The following is a 16,367-nucleotide window of genomic DNA, read 5'->3' on the forward strand; positions in this document are numbered from 1 at the left end:
GGTAACAGGTTAAACGAGGCTGTCCAGGGCAAGCCAGAATGTATGATCACCCTGTGCTCCTAAATTCCATGCTGTTCTTCCTTTTTTTTTTTTTTTTAGGCAGAGTCTCACACTGTTGCCCAGGCTGGAGTATAGTGGTGAGATCTCTGCTCACTGCAACCTCCACCTCCCAGGTTCAAGTGATTCTCCTGCCTCAGCCACCTGAGTAGCTGGGATTACAGGTGCCTACCACCAAGGCCGGCTACTTTTTTTGTACTTTTAGTAGAGAAGGGGTTTCAGTATGTTGGCCAAGCTGGTCTTGAACTCCTGACCTCGTGATCCGCCCACCTCGGCCTCTCAAAGTGCTGGGATTACAAGTGTGAGCCACCGCACCCAGCCTCTTCCACAACATTTAATTGATCCACTCTTCCAGTGATGGATATCCACATTGTCTCTAACTCACTGCTACCAAAAATAACTTTTCAAATAGCGTAGTATAGGCCTCATTACAGATAGGCTTACGTGAGAATTTCTTTTCTTTTTTTTTGTTTTCTTGCAGTTTTTACAGTATTATTTAAACACAAAACGTGCACATAAGCTGTCTATTCATTTTCTTTGCTGCACAGCCTGGCATTGCGGTTGGTGACTCTGATGGCCAGCTGGGCAGCTCTTTCCATGATGGCTTTGTGGTTCTTGGAGGAAACATTGTGAGCAATCTTTGCACAGTAAGATTTGTTGCACATCAGCAGCACTTCCAGGTCCTTCATGTTATGGACCAGGAACTTCCAGAAGTCACTGGGCAGCATGTGCTTTGTTTTCTTGTTGCTCGCATAACCAATGTTAGGCATCAAGATCTGGCCCTTGAACGTTCTATGAACCCTGTTGTCAATACCTCTGGGTTTCCACCAGTTATGCTTAATTTTGACATATTGGTCTGACTGGTGCCGGATGAACTTCTTGGTCCTCTTTTTGAGGATCTTGGGCGTTATAAGGGGTCTAAGGGCAGCCGTGATGCCAAGGAGGAGATGGCTGCCACCTCCGTAGGCAGTGACGAGGAAGAGACGAGAATTACTTAACCAAAAAGATATCCGTAATGATTTGTAAATTTCTGATACAGGTAATTATGAACACCTATATTTGCAAAGTGACAAATGAGAATAAAGTGTAGTAGAGTACTTAGCTTAGCATTGAAGGTTTTTGTAGTAATGAAAGGTATGGCTGGAAAGGTTGTTTCAGGGTAAAACTTTAGGAGAGGCACAGATGCTGTAAACTTTGTTAGTAAATGAAAGTTTTTACTATCTTGATAGTAAATGAAAGTTTCCGAACCAGGGATTAGGTGACAGAAATTATATTCTAGGAAGATATATCTGATGTACCAGATCAAATGTACCAGAGACTAAAAGGAGGAGGCCTATTAAAGGGAAAGTTGAACATCAGTATAGTATAGAAGTTAGTTATAGCACAGCATGGGTTCTGAAGCTGGACTGTTCTTTTTCAATCTAGTTCTACCACTTATTAGCTTTATGATCTCACTTAAGCTATATGTGCCTCAATTTTCTCATCTCCAATTGCAGATTATTATGGTAACTTTTCACAGGGTTATAATGGTTTCAAGAGCTTATAATGGTATCTAGCACATAATAACTGCTCTCAATGTTAGCTATTATTAATTATAATTGCTTCAATAGTCCAGGAAGAAATAGAGATTAGTTTAAGCTAATGTGATCATATACTACCTTCAGCACCCAGAACAAATGCCCTGAAAGAAGTATTCTAATGTGTCATCACCTAATGTGTCATTCACAGACCCCCTAACTTCCATAGTAAGAAAACCCCCTAAAGGCCTTAGAGTAAGGCAAAAAGAATATATATTTTTAAACCTGTTAGCTCTCATTAGTGTAGCTTGCTAACTCCTGAGCCAGAGATCACAATAACATAATAAAGATTTAAATTGGCTGGGCACAGTGGCTCACATCTGTAATCCCAGCACTTTGGGAGGCTGAGGCAGGTAGATCACCTAAGGTCAGAAGTTTGAGACCAGCTTGGACAACATGGTGAAACCCCATCTCTACTAAAAACAGAAAAATTAGCCAGGCATGGTGGTGGGTACCTATTAATCCCAGCTACTTGGGAGGCTGAGGCAGGAGAATTGCTTGAACCCAGGGAGTGGAGGTTGTAGTGAGCCAAGATCATACCACTGCCACTCCAGCATGAGTGACAGAGTGAGACTCTGTCTCCAGAAAAAAAAAAGATTCAAATTAATGATAAATCATAGTTGCCACAAATACAATTGTTAAAGGTCAAGTGTTATTCATTATGTGTTCATATTCTCTGGGGACTCAATATTTATCTTTTTAATTGTCATAGGCTTATGGTATAATAAGGTTATTAATCCATCTTTTCAAGAATACAAATTTCAACCAAAGAAACCTCCTTACCTAAGTGTCAAATAATTCTAACATTAGGCTATGGAAAGGTACATAGGAGCTGCTGGAATTGAAGAACTGACTTTTAAATTGTTCTTTATCAAATGGATCTGAGAAGCTGGGTGAGGCCGCATGCACCTTTAATCTCAGCTACTCAGGAGGCTGAGGCACGAGATCATTTGAGCTTAGCAGTTGTAGTCCAGCCTGGGGAACACAGCAAAAACCCGTCTCTAAAAGGATCTGAGAATGTTGGAATACTATAATCTCTGAATACTGCAACTCTGTTCTGGATAGGAAATTTAATATTTAGTATAAACTAAATAATATTAATGTGATTATTCTCATTTAAAATATCCAAAATATTTTTATAACTTATCTATAATAATATATGCATTTTGTTCTTGAGGTCTGACTATAAATTCTCAAATAATTTGCAATAAAAATGAACACTTACTATTTGTTTTATGTCCCCCTAAATAAAACGTAATGTAAAAATTTAACATTTAAAGCAAGGAAATAACTACGGTTCCAGCATAAATGTCATATTCTTTAAGCAATATTCCCAAAACAGCAATCTCAAGGTTATCTCTTACCCCTCTGTTCTCTTACAGCACCAGGTTTACATCATACACTGCCTTATATTCCGGTAATCTGTATGAGTGTCTTCTTTTCTACCTCATTATAAAGTCCTTAACTGGCTGATTCCTCTTTGGATCCACTACTGCCTGTGGCATTCTGCAACAAACAGTAAGCAGTTAATATGTGCTGAATGACAAAATGTATTAAAATTTACATTAAAAAATAAATTCAGCCGGGCACAGTGGCTCACCCCTGTAATCCCAACACTTTGCGGGGCCGAGGCAGGTGGATCACCTGAGGTCAGGAGTTCAAGGCCAGCCTGACCAACATAGAGAAACTTCGTCTCTACTAAAAATACAAAATTTTCTGGGCGTGGTGGCGGGCGCCTGTAATCCCAGCTACTCGGGAGGCTGAGGCAGAAGAGTCGCTTGAACCTAGGAGGCAGAGGTTGAGGTGAGCCGAGATCACGCCATTGACTCCGGCCTGGGCAACAAAAGCAAAACTCCGTCTCAAAAAAATAAAATTAAATGAAATAAATAAAAAAATTCATGCTTACCATCAGAACATAACTTTAACCTATATCTCCATAATTAAATTTTATTTTCTAAAATCTTATAAAAAATTCAAAATGTTTCACACACTTTTAAGCACTTTGCAAATGTTAAGTTCAAAGTATCACTTTTCTAGAATTTTGTATTATTTTTATTAACCTAATGACACTATACTTTCTGCAAAAAAATGGTCACCATTTACTTTATTTTATTTTGAGACAGAGTCTCGGTCTGTCACCCAGGCTGGGGTGCAGTGGCGTGATCTCAGCTCACTGCCACCTCCGCCTCCCAGGTTGAAGCGATTCTCCTGCCTCAGCCTCCCGAGTAGCTGGAATTATAAGCACCTGCTACCATGCCCCCCTAATTTTTTGTATTTTTAGTAGAGACTGGGTTTCACCATGTTGGCCCGGCTGGTTTTGCACTCCTGACCTCAAGTGATCCACCCACCTCGGTCTCCCCAAGTGTTAAGATAACAGGCGTGAGCCACCGCGCCCGGCCATGTCACCATTAATTTTAGCAACGTACCAAAAGTTCAGCTTCCAACTACCTACAATAAAATGTATCATAATACTAACCCCGAACCTTTCATATGTAATGCCTAAAAACTTACACCCTGAATTACTCTAACATTACAGGGCAGACCTCCCTGAGAAGAGTCAGACCCTGCAGTAGGGCTCTGCCTTCCCACCGTCAGCCCTTGGAGTCATCTAGGTTTATCAATCCCCGTGGAGCGGGTCACCGAGCCCTGTAAGCAGGGAGAGGGCGACGGGGATGAGTTAAACCCGAGCCGGAGGCCCGGCCCGCTGCGCTCCTGCACGGAAACCTCCGGCGGGACCCTGGAGTCCAGCGGCGCTGCCTGAGGCTGTGGTGCCCAGAAATAAAGTATTTTGGAGCGGGGAGAAATAGAGAAAAACAATCTGCTTAAATTCCAGCCTGATAAACAGAAAAGAGAACACAAACCAAGGGAGCAGGAAAATTACGCTAGCACTTGACTACGGCTCGCAAGCGCCGGGTACACACAGTTACTCAATAGAACGTCCCCGGGACTTCTCCGGGGTGTAAAACGCAGCGCCCTCTATTGGCCATTGCGACCTCGCCTGGAAGTGCAGTCAGGATTCCGTCCCCCAGCCACGCCCAGGCTCTAGAAAGTAAGCGCATTAGCCCCGGAAGGGTTCTGTGGAACGAAACTTCCTTATCCTATCGTTTCCACACGGAAAGATTTTAATTCACCGGAATCGATTGGCGTTAAAGGGCACAGCGAAAAGGAAGTTGGTATCAACGTAACCTCGCCTAAGGGACCGAGCGGAAGTCCTGGATTCCACGCCGCGCGGAGTGCATGCTGGGGGCCGGAAGGAAGAAGAAATTCCGGTAGCCGATCCGGCGTCTGCAAACTCCCGTGGTAGGAGAGCGCGCGGCTGTTTAAAGACACGAGTTGTCGGAGCGCCTGATTCCTGCGCCGAAGTCAGAAGTAGCCGAAAGTCCGGAGTCGCTGTAGAACCTGAGACTGTGTGTGAGCCATGGTGGGGAGATCCCGGCGGCGCGGAGCAGCTAAGTGGGCAGCTGTGCGAGCCAAGGCAGCTCCCACCCTCACCGACGAAAATGGAGATGATTTAGGATTGCCACCTTCACCGGGGGATACCAGCTATTACCAAGATCAGGTAGATGATTTTCATGAGGCGCGATCCCGGGCCGCCTTAGCTAAGGGCTGGAATGAAGTACAGAGTGGAGACGAGGAGGATGACGAGGAGGAGGAGGAGGAGGAGGTGCTAGCCCTAGATATGGACGATGAGGACGACGAAGATGGAGGGAGTGCGGGGGAGGAGGAGGAGGACGCCGATGATGATGATGGTGGGAGCTCCGTGCAGAGTGAAGCTGAGGCCTCTGTGGATCCCAGTTTGTCGTGGGGTCAGAGGAAAAAACTTTACTATGACACGGACTATGGTTCCAAGTCCCGAGGCCGGCAGAGTCAACAGGAGGCAGAGGAGGAGGAAAGAGAGGAGGAGGAGGAGGCACAGCGCATTCAGCGGCGCCTAGCCCAAGCGCTGCAAGAGGATGATTTTGGTGTCGCCTGGGTTGAGGCCTTTGCAAAACCAGTGCCTCAGGTAGATGAAGCTGATACACGGGTCGTGAAAGATTTGGCTAAAGTTTCAGAGAAAGAGAAGCTGAAAATGTTGCGAAAGGAATCACCAGAACTCATGGAACTGATAGAAGACCTGAAGGTGAAGTTGACAGAGGTGAAGGATGAGCTGGAGCCATTGTTACAGTTGGTGGAACAGGGGGTCATTCCACCCGGAAAAGGAAGCCAATACTTGAGGACTAAGTACAACCTCTACTTGAATTATTGTTCGAACATCAGTTTTTACTTGATCCTGAAAGCTAGGAGAGTCCCAGCACATGGACATCCTGTCATAGAAAGGCTTGTTACCTACCGACAGTTGATCAACAAACTGTCAGTTGTGGATCAGAAGCTGTCCTCAGAAATTCGTCATCTGTTGACACTTGATGATGCTGTAAAGAAAGAACTGATTCTCAAAGTAAAATCCGCCAAGCCCAAACCAAAGTCTGTTTCAAAGACTTCTGCTGCTGTGTGTGCTCTTACAGATCTTTCTGATGATTCTGATTTTGACGAAGAAGCTAAACTGAAGTATTATAAAGAACTAGAAGACAGGCAAAAGCTGAAGAGAAAGAAAGAAGAAAACAGCACTGAAAAACAGGCTCTTGAAGATCAAAATGCCAAGAGAGCCATTACCTATCAAATTGCTAAAAATAGGGGACTTACTCCTAGGAGAAAGAAGATTGATCGCAATCCCAGAGTGAAACACAGGGAGAAGTTCAGAAGAGCCAAAATTCGAAGAAGAGGCCAGGTTCGTGAAGTTCGTAAAGAAGAGCAACGTTATAGTGGAGAATTATCTGGCATTCGTGCAGGAGTTAAAAAGAGCATTAAGCTTAAATGAAGTTTTTGCTTAGCATGAGGTTTTTGGCCATTTTGGATCAATAAATTTTTACTTTTAGCTAAAATGATTGTATTAATGTATAATACTTTAAATTTTAAAAATTCTTGTCCACAGGGAAATTTGAGTTATTGGACAATTTATATTAAGGTTATAAGAACTGTGGGAGCAATATGAAGGTGCTTAAGAGATGATGTTGAAGTTTTCCAATATTCTGTTAAGTATTAGCTTAGGGAAATTTCACAGTTCATTGTGGAATGTTAATCAAACTTAGAACATGTGTAACTTTTTGCATAAAGGGAATGCACCTTTGACCGTTATTTGTAAGGCAGCCTATAAGATAGTTCTGACATATTTTATTTACCTAACTATAATTATTGGGCCAGATACTTGTTAATAAATGAGCTTAATGTCAACATGGATTTCATACATTCTATGTGGTTTAAAAGCAGAGGAATAAAACTTCGGTTAAAAGTAGAAAAAGGAAAAGATATGCCTTAATTACATCAATTGTCAATATTTTCTCATAGTTCTTAATGTAGCAAATAAGGTAAAAATTCCATTTCCACTTCTTTACTGGTGATTTGCAGTGGTTGCTGCTTGTACTTGCACTCTATTTGCTAAAAATTTGATATAATTACTACTAGGTAAGCGTAACTTTAAGTGGCAACAAAGTTCTGTTTTTCTTTTTTTCCTTTTTCGAGACAGAGTCTCACTCTGTAGCCCAGGCTGTATTACAACGGCAAGATCTCTCAGCTCACTGCAACCCCCACTTCCTGCCTCAGCCTCCCAAGTAGCTGGGATTACAGGCACTCGACACCATGTCCAGGTAATTTTTGTATTTTTCATAGAGACAGGGTTTCACCATTTTGGCCAGGCTGGTCTTGGACTCCTGACCTCAGGTGATCTGTCCACCTCAGCCCCTCCCAAAGTGCTGGGATTACAGGAGTCAGCTCTGGTGCCCAGCTCAAAGTTCTATTTTGCTTTGCCGCTACTCTGGTCTTTAGGGGGAAGATGTTGAGGTGGTGAATGTAAAAATAAGATGTTACCATGGAAGAAAATGAGAGGACTAGGGAATGAAATAAAAAAAGGTCCGGTCCTAATTTCCTCATTGTGTCACTTTATTCAGTAAACATTGTGCTAGCTACTAGAGATGCAGAGATGATGCATGGTTAATATTTATTGAACACAGCCAGGTGCCGTGACTCAACGCCTGTAATCCCAGCCCTTTGGGAGGCCAAGGTGGGTGGATCTCCTGAGGTCAAGAGTTTGAGACCAGCCTGACCTACGTGGTGAAACCCCGTCTCTACTAAAAATAAAAAATCAGCCAGGTGTGGCGGCAGATGACTGTAGTCCCTGCTACTCAGGAGGTTGAGGCAGGGGAATTGCTTGAACCCAGGAGGTGGAGGTTGCAGTGAGCCAAGATGGTGCCATTGCACTCCAGCTTGGACCACAAAGTAAGACTCCATCTCAAAAAAATATATATATATATATATTGAACACTTGCCATGTACTAGTTGTCACCTCATTTGAATCTTTACAATAAGTTGCTGGGTGTGGTGGCTCACGTTTGTAATCCCAGTACTTTGGGAGGCTGAGGTGGGCGGATCACCTGAGGTCGGGAGTTCGAGACCAGCCTGACCAACATGGAGAAACCCTGTCTCTACTAAAAATGCAAAATTAGCTGGGCATGGTGGTGCATGCCTATAATCCCAGTTACTTGGGAGGCTGAGGCAGGAGAATCACTTGAACCTGGGAGGTGGAGGTTGTGGTGAGCCAAGATTGTGCCATTGCACTCCAGCCTGGGCAACAAGAGCGAAACTCTGTATAAAAATAAAATAAAAAAATCTTTACAATAACTTTGCAAGGTGATACTTTGCTCTCACAGATGAGGATGCTGAAATTTTGGAAGGTTGGCTTTCTAAAGGGCACCTGCTTGAAATCTGAACCCAAACCAACATGAGCATTCATTCTCTTAGCTGCTGGCTTATACCTGCTTCCTCAGAGTGGCACACAAGACAAATTATTTTGTTTCTTTATAAATAAATAAAAGAGGTAGGTTGGAAATAAAAGTAACAGTGCTTGCTAAGGTAGCTTTTCTGAGCACTTTTGTGCTTATTTCCTTATTTCTCATAACAACCTTATTAATTATCCATATTTTGAAAAGGAAAAAAACTGGCAAAGAAAAGTAACTTTCTCAAGGTCACACAGCTATTAAGTGGAAATAGCCTGGGTGTCAGCAAGACTCAGTCTCAAAGAAGAAAGTATTTGGTGTTCAACCAGGCATGGCTGTATCTACAGTCACAGCTATTGGGAACCAGAATTTCAATCCAGCCTTTCTGGCTTCTGAACCTAATTCTATACTTCCTTTTTTGATAATAGAAAAAATACAGGTTTTGGAGTTAACAGGATGATTTTCAGTTAATCTCTAAGTTTCATTTTCTTCATCTGTATGAGTCTCTATTATTATACCTACCTTGGAGAAGCCATAGGTCAGTAAGTAAGAGCAGACTGTAGTTAGACTACTGGGTTGGGTTCTTTTGGGGCGGCAAGGGGGATTGTTTGTTTTGTTTTGTTTTGAGACAGTCTCACTCTTGCCCAGGCTGGAGTGCAGTGGTGCAGTCTTGGCTCATTTTGACCTCAACCTCCCAGGTTCAAGCAATTCTCCTGCCTCACATTCCAGAGTAGCTGGGACTACAGTCGTGTGCCAGCACACCTGGCTAATTTTTTTTTTTTTTTTTTTTTTTTTGGTAGAGACAGGGTTTCTCCATGTTGGCCAGGCTGGTCTTGAACTCCTGGCCTCAAGCAATCCACCTGCCTTGGCCTCCCAAAGTTCTGGTATTACAGGCCTGAGCCACCACGCCTGGCCAGACTATTGGATTTCTAACCCAGCTCCATCACTTAGTACCTAGGATTTGGGCAAATTACTTAATCTCTCTATTATTTAGTTTTCACAACTAAAATGGGATAATAGTACCGACTCCAGAGTTATGAGGGTTAAGTGAATTAAAGTATGTAAAGTGCCTAGTATAGTGTTGGCTTATAAATGAGAAATTAATATCCTAAGTTAGGGAGGAAAGGGTAGCATTGGGTAAGCACATGAGCTATAGAAAATCCAGGACAGGGCAAAAAGGACATGAAGTTAGAGGTTGAAAGTATTTGGGTCAGGCACGGTGGCTCACGCCTGTAATCCCAGCACTTTGGGAGGCTGAGGCCGGTGGATCGCCTGAGGTCAGGAGTTTGATACCAGCCTGGCCAACATAGTGAAACCCTATTAAAAATACAAAAATTAGCTGGGCATGGTGGCACACACCTGTAATCCCAGCTACTCAGGAGGCTGAGGCAGGAGAATCACTTGAACCTGAGAGGTGGAGGTTGCAGTGAGCAGAACCGAGATTGCACCACTGCACTCTAGTCTGGGTGACAGCAAGACTCCATCTCAAAAAAGTATTTGGTGTTCAACCAGGCATGGCTGTACCTGCAGTCACAGCTATCGGGAGGCTGAAGCAGGAGGATTGCTTGAGCCTAGGAGTTCAAGGCCAGCCTGAGCAACATAGTGAGATTTTACAAAATAAATTTTTTTAAATGTTCAAAGAAAGTATCTTGTGTTTTATATCAAATCCCTGCCATATATATATGGGGGGGGGCAGGGGGAGATTATAGATTGACAGATAGATGTGGTAAGAAAAAAATTTATATTTTGAAGAAAGAAAAATCTTCCATTTGGAAAAGTGGGGAGAAAAGCCTGTTATATATTCCTTTAGAGACTTCACAAAACTTTATAAAAATTATTAATTCATCATTTGTAGTAGCTAGGATGTAGATGGTGATATCCTATATTATAAACATAAAACATGGCATTGTCTGATGCGAGCTAATAGCAAAATAAGTTGTTGGATGTAATATTTACATCTTTCAAAATTTGGTGTGGTTTTTTTTTTTTTTTTTTTTTTTTTGAGACGGAGTTTCGCTATGTCGCCCAGGCTGTAGTGCAATGCCGCCATCTCGGCTCACTGGAAACCACCTCCCGGGTTCAAGCGATTCTCCTGCCTAAGCCTCCCGAGTAGCTGGGATTACAGGCATGCGCCACTACGTCTGGCTAATTTTGTATTTTTAGTAGAGACCAAGTTTCTCCATGTTGGTCAGGCTGGTCTCTAACTTCGGACTACAGATTATCCGCCTGCCTCGGCCTCTCAAAATGCTGGGATTACAGGTGTGAGCTACCGATCCTGACTTTTTTTTTTTCTTGAGATGGAGTCTTGCTCTGTAACCCAGGCTGGAGTGCAGTGGCACAATCTTGGCTCACTGCAACCTCCACCTCCCGGGTTCAAGTGATTCTCCTGCTTCAGCCTCTCAAGTAGCTGGGATTACAAGGGTGCACCACCACAACCAGGTAATTTTTGTGTTTTTAGTAGAGACGGAGTTTCACTATGTTGGCCATGCTGGTCTCAAACTCCTGACCTCAGGTGATCCGCCCACCTCACTCTCCCAAAGTGCTGGGATTACAGGCGTGAGCCACCGTGCCCGGTCACATCTTTCAAAATGTGTATGTATATTTAACAGACATTTAAAGTGCACTGAGATGTGCTGAGTACTGTCATTGGTGCACGTATAATAATAAGTCGTTAACCAGTGTGATGATCTTTTGTAAAGATTCACTTTGTGCGACTTCTCCGGCCCCTCCTTTCGGACCGCAGAACCTCACCCGGGAGCCTGAATAAATTCCTTCATATTGGGGAAAAAAAAAAAAAAAAAAAAAAAAGATTCACTTTGTGAACTCTGGAGAGTTTCATGGATAAGAGGTCCAATAAAGTAGATTACTGGTAGCAGGTATCAATACAAAGCATCAAAAACCTATTAGTTTTATGGCAGTATATTAAACTATGAACAGCTATGAAAAATACAAAATATTAAAAATTAAAGTAGAAGAAAACATCAAATTAGTGATCCATTAAATAGGTGATCATGTACTTACTCTGCCACTAATCAGCTGGCTGGCTTTTGGCTAGTCAATTCTCTAAGCCACAGTTTCTTACCTATATTCTTATCTATGAAGAAGTTAAATAAGATAAACATGCCACTTTAATTTTTGTGTAGAAATAAATTTTATTCACTTCTCAGACCTCTAAGAACTACCTAATGGTCAAAGGTTTTGGCAAACTGGAAAATTACTTTTTGTGATCTAAAAGATAAAAATTAGCTTAGATAACTTGAATAATTAATTGTATTCAAATACCTTACACAAAATATTTGATATATCTGAGGAATGGCTGGAGTTGCTATGTTAAATTAACATTACCAGAATAATTCAGGATAAGTGGAACTTAATATGCTTTACATCTCAGAGATCACAATGATGAACAGGTACTGATAGGAACACTAAATTATAGATGTTACCAAAAAAATCATGTATCTAACTAGAATTTAAAATCACACTGGAAAAACACTGCTTCAGCTAATAAGATTATATTTTTTATTCTTAAAAACAAAATTGTAATGTGCCTTTGAAAGTTTAAAAAACAGAAACAGGCCGGGCACAGTGACTCATGCCGGTAGTCCTAGCACTGCGGGAGGCCGAGGCAGGCAGATCACTTGTGGTCAGGAGTTCGAGACCAGCCTGGCCAACATGGCAAAACCCCATCTCTACTAAAAAATGAAAAATAAAAAAATAAAATCAGACAAGTGTGGCAGTGCACTCCTTTAGTCCCAGCTACTTGGGAGGCTGAAGCAGGAGAATCACTTGAACTGGTAGGCAGAGGTTGCAGTGAGCACTCCAGCCTGGGCAACAGAGAAAGACTCCATCTCAAAAAAGAAATAAAGTATAGAAAATGTACACCCCCCTCATCAACAAATATTAGTCTGTATTTTTTTTAATTTTGTTTAAGATATATTTTCTCATATCTGAGTTTTTAACTGGTAGTTACTTTAGCTATGTATTCCAGATGATATATTTTGATTCAGCTATTGTTAAAAAATAAAAACAGTGATTTTACATTTGCTTCAAAGTGAAGCACTAAATGATAACAAGTATCAAGAATCAACATTTGTTAAACTACAAAACAAAAAAAATCTGGAGGAAACTAGTAAAATGTCCTGCTTTAAGAAAGTCAATAAAGGGAAGTGATTGGGAAGAGTTTGGCCTCCAGAGCCATATTGAGTTCAAAGCCCTGTATCACCCACTTACCATGTGTCTTTGGTCTACTTAAACCTCTCTGTGCTCCAATCTCCTCACATTGAATAATATCTAATAATCAATAGTTTAAACAGTTAATCATATAACATCAATTTAGAAGAACACTTCGCAGGTAGTAAGTGCTTCATGTTAGTTACTATTTTCACCAGGGCCTGAGGAGGTTGAGCCTGCAGTGAGTCATGATGGCCCCACTACACTCCAGCCTGGGCTGCAGAGTGAGACCCTGATTTTTTTAAAAAAAGCAATTTACTCCACTTGAATGAGTTAATTTCTCTTTGGTTCTACCATAATGGTTCTTAAACTAGAATGTCCAAGGATCAGTTGGTAAGGTTTTTTTTTGTTTTGTTTTGTTTTGAGACGGAGTTTTGCTCTTGTTACCCAGGCTGGAGTGCAATGGCATGATCTTGGCTCACCCCAACCTCCGCCTCCTGGGTTCAGGCAATTCTCCTGCCTCAGCTTCCTGAGTAGCTGGGATTACAGGCACGTGCCACCATGCCCAGCTAATTTTTTGTATTATTTTTTAGTAGAGACGGGGTTTCACCACGTTGACTAGGATGGTCTCGATCTCTTGACCTTGTGATCCACGCGCCTTGGCCTCCCAAAGTGCTGGGATTACAGGCGTGAGCCACTGCGCCCGGCCCCAGATCAGTTGGTAAGTTTAAAGTACAGATTCCTGTGCCCTACCTCCACAGATTCTGATTCAGCTGGCCTGGTGTTGGTCCCAGGGATCTCTGTTTTAACAGGCATGAAACATGATTCTGATCCAAATGGTCTACAGAATATGTTTTGGGAAACACTGCTCTGGGTTTCTCTCAGCTAATAACGTTAGGCATATGAATGAAGTTAATTACGAGTGAAGTATAATGTGTAATTACCATGGGACTACAAAACCTTTAGTCCTGAGAATCTTGAAAACAATAGGCCTCCCCGCCCCCGCCCCCAGAACCGTGGCATAGTCCTAAATCACATTTTGCATATGACGCTGGGTTCCTGGACTCCCTGAAGCCAGGAGTCTATGGACCTCAGTTAGAAAACTTTATGCTAGGCCAGGGGCGGTGGCTCATACCTCTAATCCCGGCACTTTGGGAGGCTGAAGCAGGCAGATCACGAGATCAGGAGATCGAGACCATCCTGGCCAACATGGTAAAACCCTGTCTCTACTAAAAATACAAAAATTAGTGGGGCGTAGCAGTGAACTCCTGTAATCCTGGCTACTCGGGAAGCTGAGGCATGAGAATCATTTGAACCTGGGAGGTGGAGGTTGCAGTGAGCCGAGAGTGCACCACTGCACTCCAGCCTGGTGACAGAGCAAGACTCCGTCTCAAGAAAAATGAAAAAGAAAAAAGAAAACTTTATGCTAGGGGGGCTGTACTTTTTACTCTTGTGCATTGTTTTATATGCCCTATTTTAAGACATATAACTGAAAATTTTGCCATGGTGGTGAGGATTATTCAAATTAAGTAGATGATCAAATTCCATCAGCACCTAAAATTTTTTCACATTTATTAAATGACCTCTTTTAAAAATACTTACATTTTTATCCACACTACACTTGAACATACATAAAAAGGGAAATATAAATGTAAGCTAAATAAGATATTCCTTAAGCTTCTTATTCAATCTAGTTTTTTTTTTTTTTAAATTCCTTTTATTCAGATACCTGATGGTCACAGATAGAATCAAAGAATTTTTATGTGATCTTAAGAGGAAAGAGTCTTAAAAATAAGTGAGGCTGGGTGTGGTAGCTCACACCTGTAATCTCAGAATTTTAAGAGGCCAACTTGGGCAGATCACTTGAGCACAGGAGTTCGAGACCAGCCTAGACAAGAGAGTGAAATGCTGTCTCTACTAAAAAATGCAAAAATTAGCTGGGCATGGTGGCATGTGCCTATGGTCCCAGCTATTTTCGAGGCTGAGGTGGGAGGATCACTTGAGCCTGGGAAGTCAAGGCTGCAGTGAGCCATGATCACGCCACTACACTCTACCTTGGGTGAGAGGGAGGCTGTCTCAAAAAAATAAAAAATAAAAGGAGGGGGCCTGAGAACTACTTAGGAATAGTACAAAGAATAAGTAGTACAAAAAATAAATCTTTTGTGCATTGTAAAAAGGAGAAAAAAAGGATGGTAACTGGGAAGAGGCATAGATTGATTACAATTAAAGCAATTAACTGCTCAAATTGGATGCTATGGGACCTCAAAAATGGCAATGTACCTCTCTACATGGGGAGAGCAGAGAAAGTATCACAGATCTTTTTTGAGTAGAATTTGGGAGAGGAAGAGTAGGTACCACTATATGAGTAATGTTAAACCTTAGCCAAAGACAACAAAGGGTAAGACAAGATAGGAGGATAATATTGGAAAGATACAAAGGGGTTAGATCATCAAGGACCTTAGTAGGTAGTTAATGCACTTAGATTGTATCCCAGATATAAATAAGTGAACCCAGATTTTTAAGAAATGATGTGGCATAATTAAGTGAAAGTTCAGAAAAGTAAATTATTCATTCTAGCTGCCATAGAGTAGGGCAACTGGAATAGATTAAAACCAGAGGCAGGGAAAACAATGAGAAGTCCTTTGCAATAATATTGGCAAGAAAAAATGAAGTTTTAAAGCACAGGACAGGCTGGGAGCCATGGTTCATGCCTGTAATCCCAGCACTTCGGGAGGCCGAGGCGGGTGGATCATTTGAGGTTAGGAATTTGAGACCAGCCTGACAAAAATGGTGAAACCCTATCTCCACTAAAAATACAAAAATTAGGCGGGCATGGTGGTGCACGCTTATAATCCCAGCTACTCTGGAGGCTGAGGCAAGGGAATTGCTAGAACTCCGGAGGCAGAGGCTGCAGTGTGCCAAGATAGCGCCACTACACTCCAGCCTGGGCAACAAGAGCCAATCTCTATCTCAAAAAAAAAAAAAAGAGCTGAAGGAGAGAGCATGAGAGTTGGGACAAACTGGATACATTCATAGAACTCTTCAGCAACATCATCATGATTATTATTATTATTCGAGACAGAGTCTCACTCTGTCACCCAGGCTGGAGTGCAGTGGCACAATCTCGGCTCACTGCAACTTCCGCCTCCCGGATTCAAGCGATTCTCCTGCCTCAGCCTCTCGAGTAGCTGGGACTACAGGCATACATCACCATGCCAGGCTAATTTGTTTTTTTGTTTTTTTTTTTTTGTATTTTTAGTAGAGATGGGGTTTCACCATGCTTGCCAGGCTGGTCTCAAACTACTGACCTCGTGATCCGCCCACCTTGGCCTCCCAAAGTGCTGGGATTACAGGCATGAGCCATGTGCCCAGCCAGCAACATTATTAAGATAAACACTAGCTGGGCCTGGTGGCTTGCAGCTGTAATCTCAGCTACGCTGTAGGCTGAGGTGTCTCTGGAGTCTCTTAAGACCTGTGAAGCAATGTATTGTCAGTGATACAGAACTAGGAGAAATCTTTCTTCAATTCTCTGATTTAGCCATCTGTTCATAATACTGAAAATAATTGACCTGTAAGTATGATATTATTATAAACTACATATTTCCATCTATGCCCAAGGGCATTATTTAGAAATCTGATAGTAAGAATAATCTCAAATTTTGGCAAAGGAAATTGTAGTAGGAACTCGACTATGGTTTCCAGCAATGATTATGTTATTTGAATATTGTTCTTGAATATTGTTTTTGAATATCTTGAC

The 16,367-nt window shown here is 42.1% G+C and overlaps 2 protein-coding genes across 2 annotated transcripts; one reads left to right on the top strand and one right to left on the bottom strand.

Annotated features, from left to right (window-relative positions):
- Window positions 1-437: 437 nt before the first annotated feature.
- Window positions 438-4,242, bottom strand: LOC105725363 (large ribosomal subunit protein eL32-like). The gene is made up of 2 exons (XM_064363686.1): window positions 4,224-4,242; window positions 438-1,087 (listed from the first exon to the last, which is right to left on the bottom strand). Exons 1-2 carry the CDS (start codon window positions 4,240-4,242, stop codon window positions 582-584), a joined length of 525 nt encoding a protein of 174 aa, XP_064219756.1. The 3' UTR covers window positions 438-581.
- A 550-nt stretch (window positions 4,243-4,792) lies between these two features.
- On the top strand, window positions 4,793-6,902 carry UTP3 (UTP3 small subunit processome component). Its single transcript, XM_012464440.3, has one exon. It carries the CDS (start codon window positions 5,053-5,055, stop codon window positions 6,487-6,489), a length of 1,437 nt encoding a protein of 478 aa, XP_012319863.2. The 5' UTR covers window positions 4,793-5,052; the 3' UTR covers window positions 6,490-6,902.
- The last annotated feature ends 9,465 nt before the right edge of the window (window positions 6,903-16,367 follow it).

The sequence above is a fragment of the Aotus nancymaae genome, unplaced genomic scaffold (assembly GCF_030222135.1).
Source record: "Aotus nancymaae isolate 86718 unplaced genomic scaffold, 86718_ANA_hifiasm-v0.15.2.pri h1tg000006l, whole genome shotgun sequence".
Taxonomy (NCBI): Eukaryota; Metazoa; Chordata; class Mammalia; order Primates; family Aotidae; genus Aotus; species Aotus nancymaae.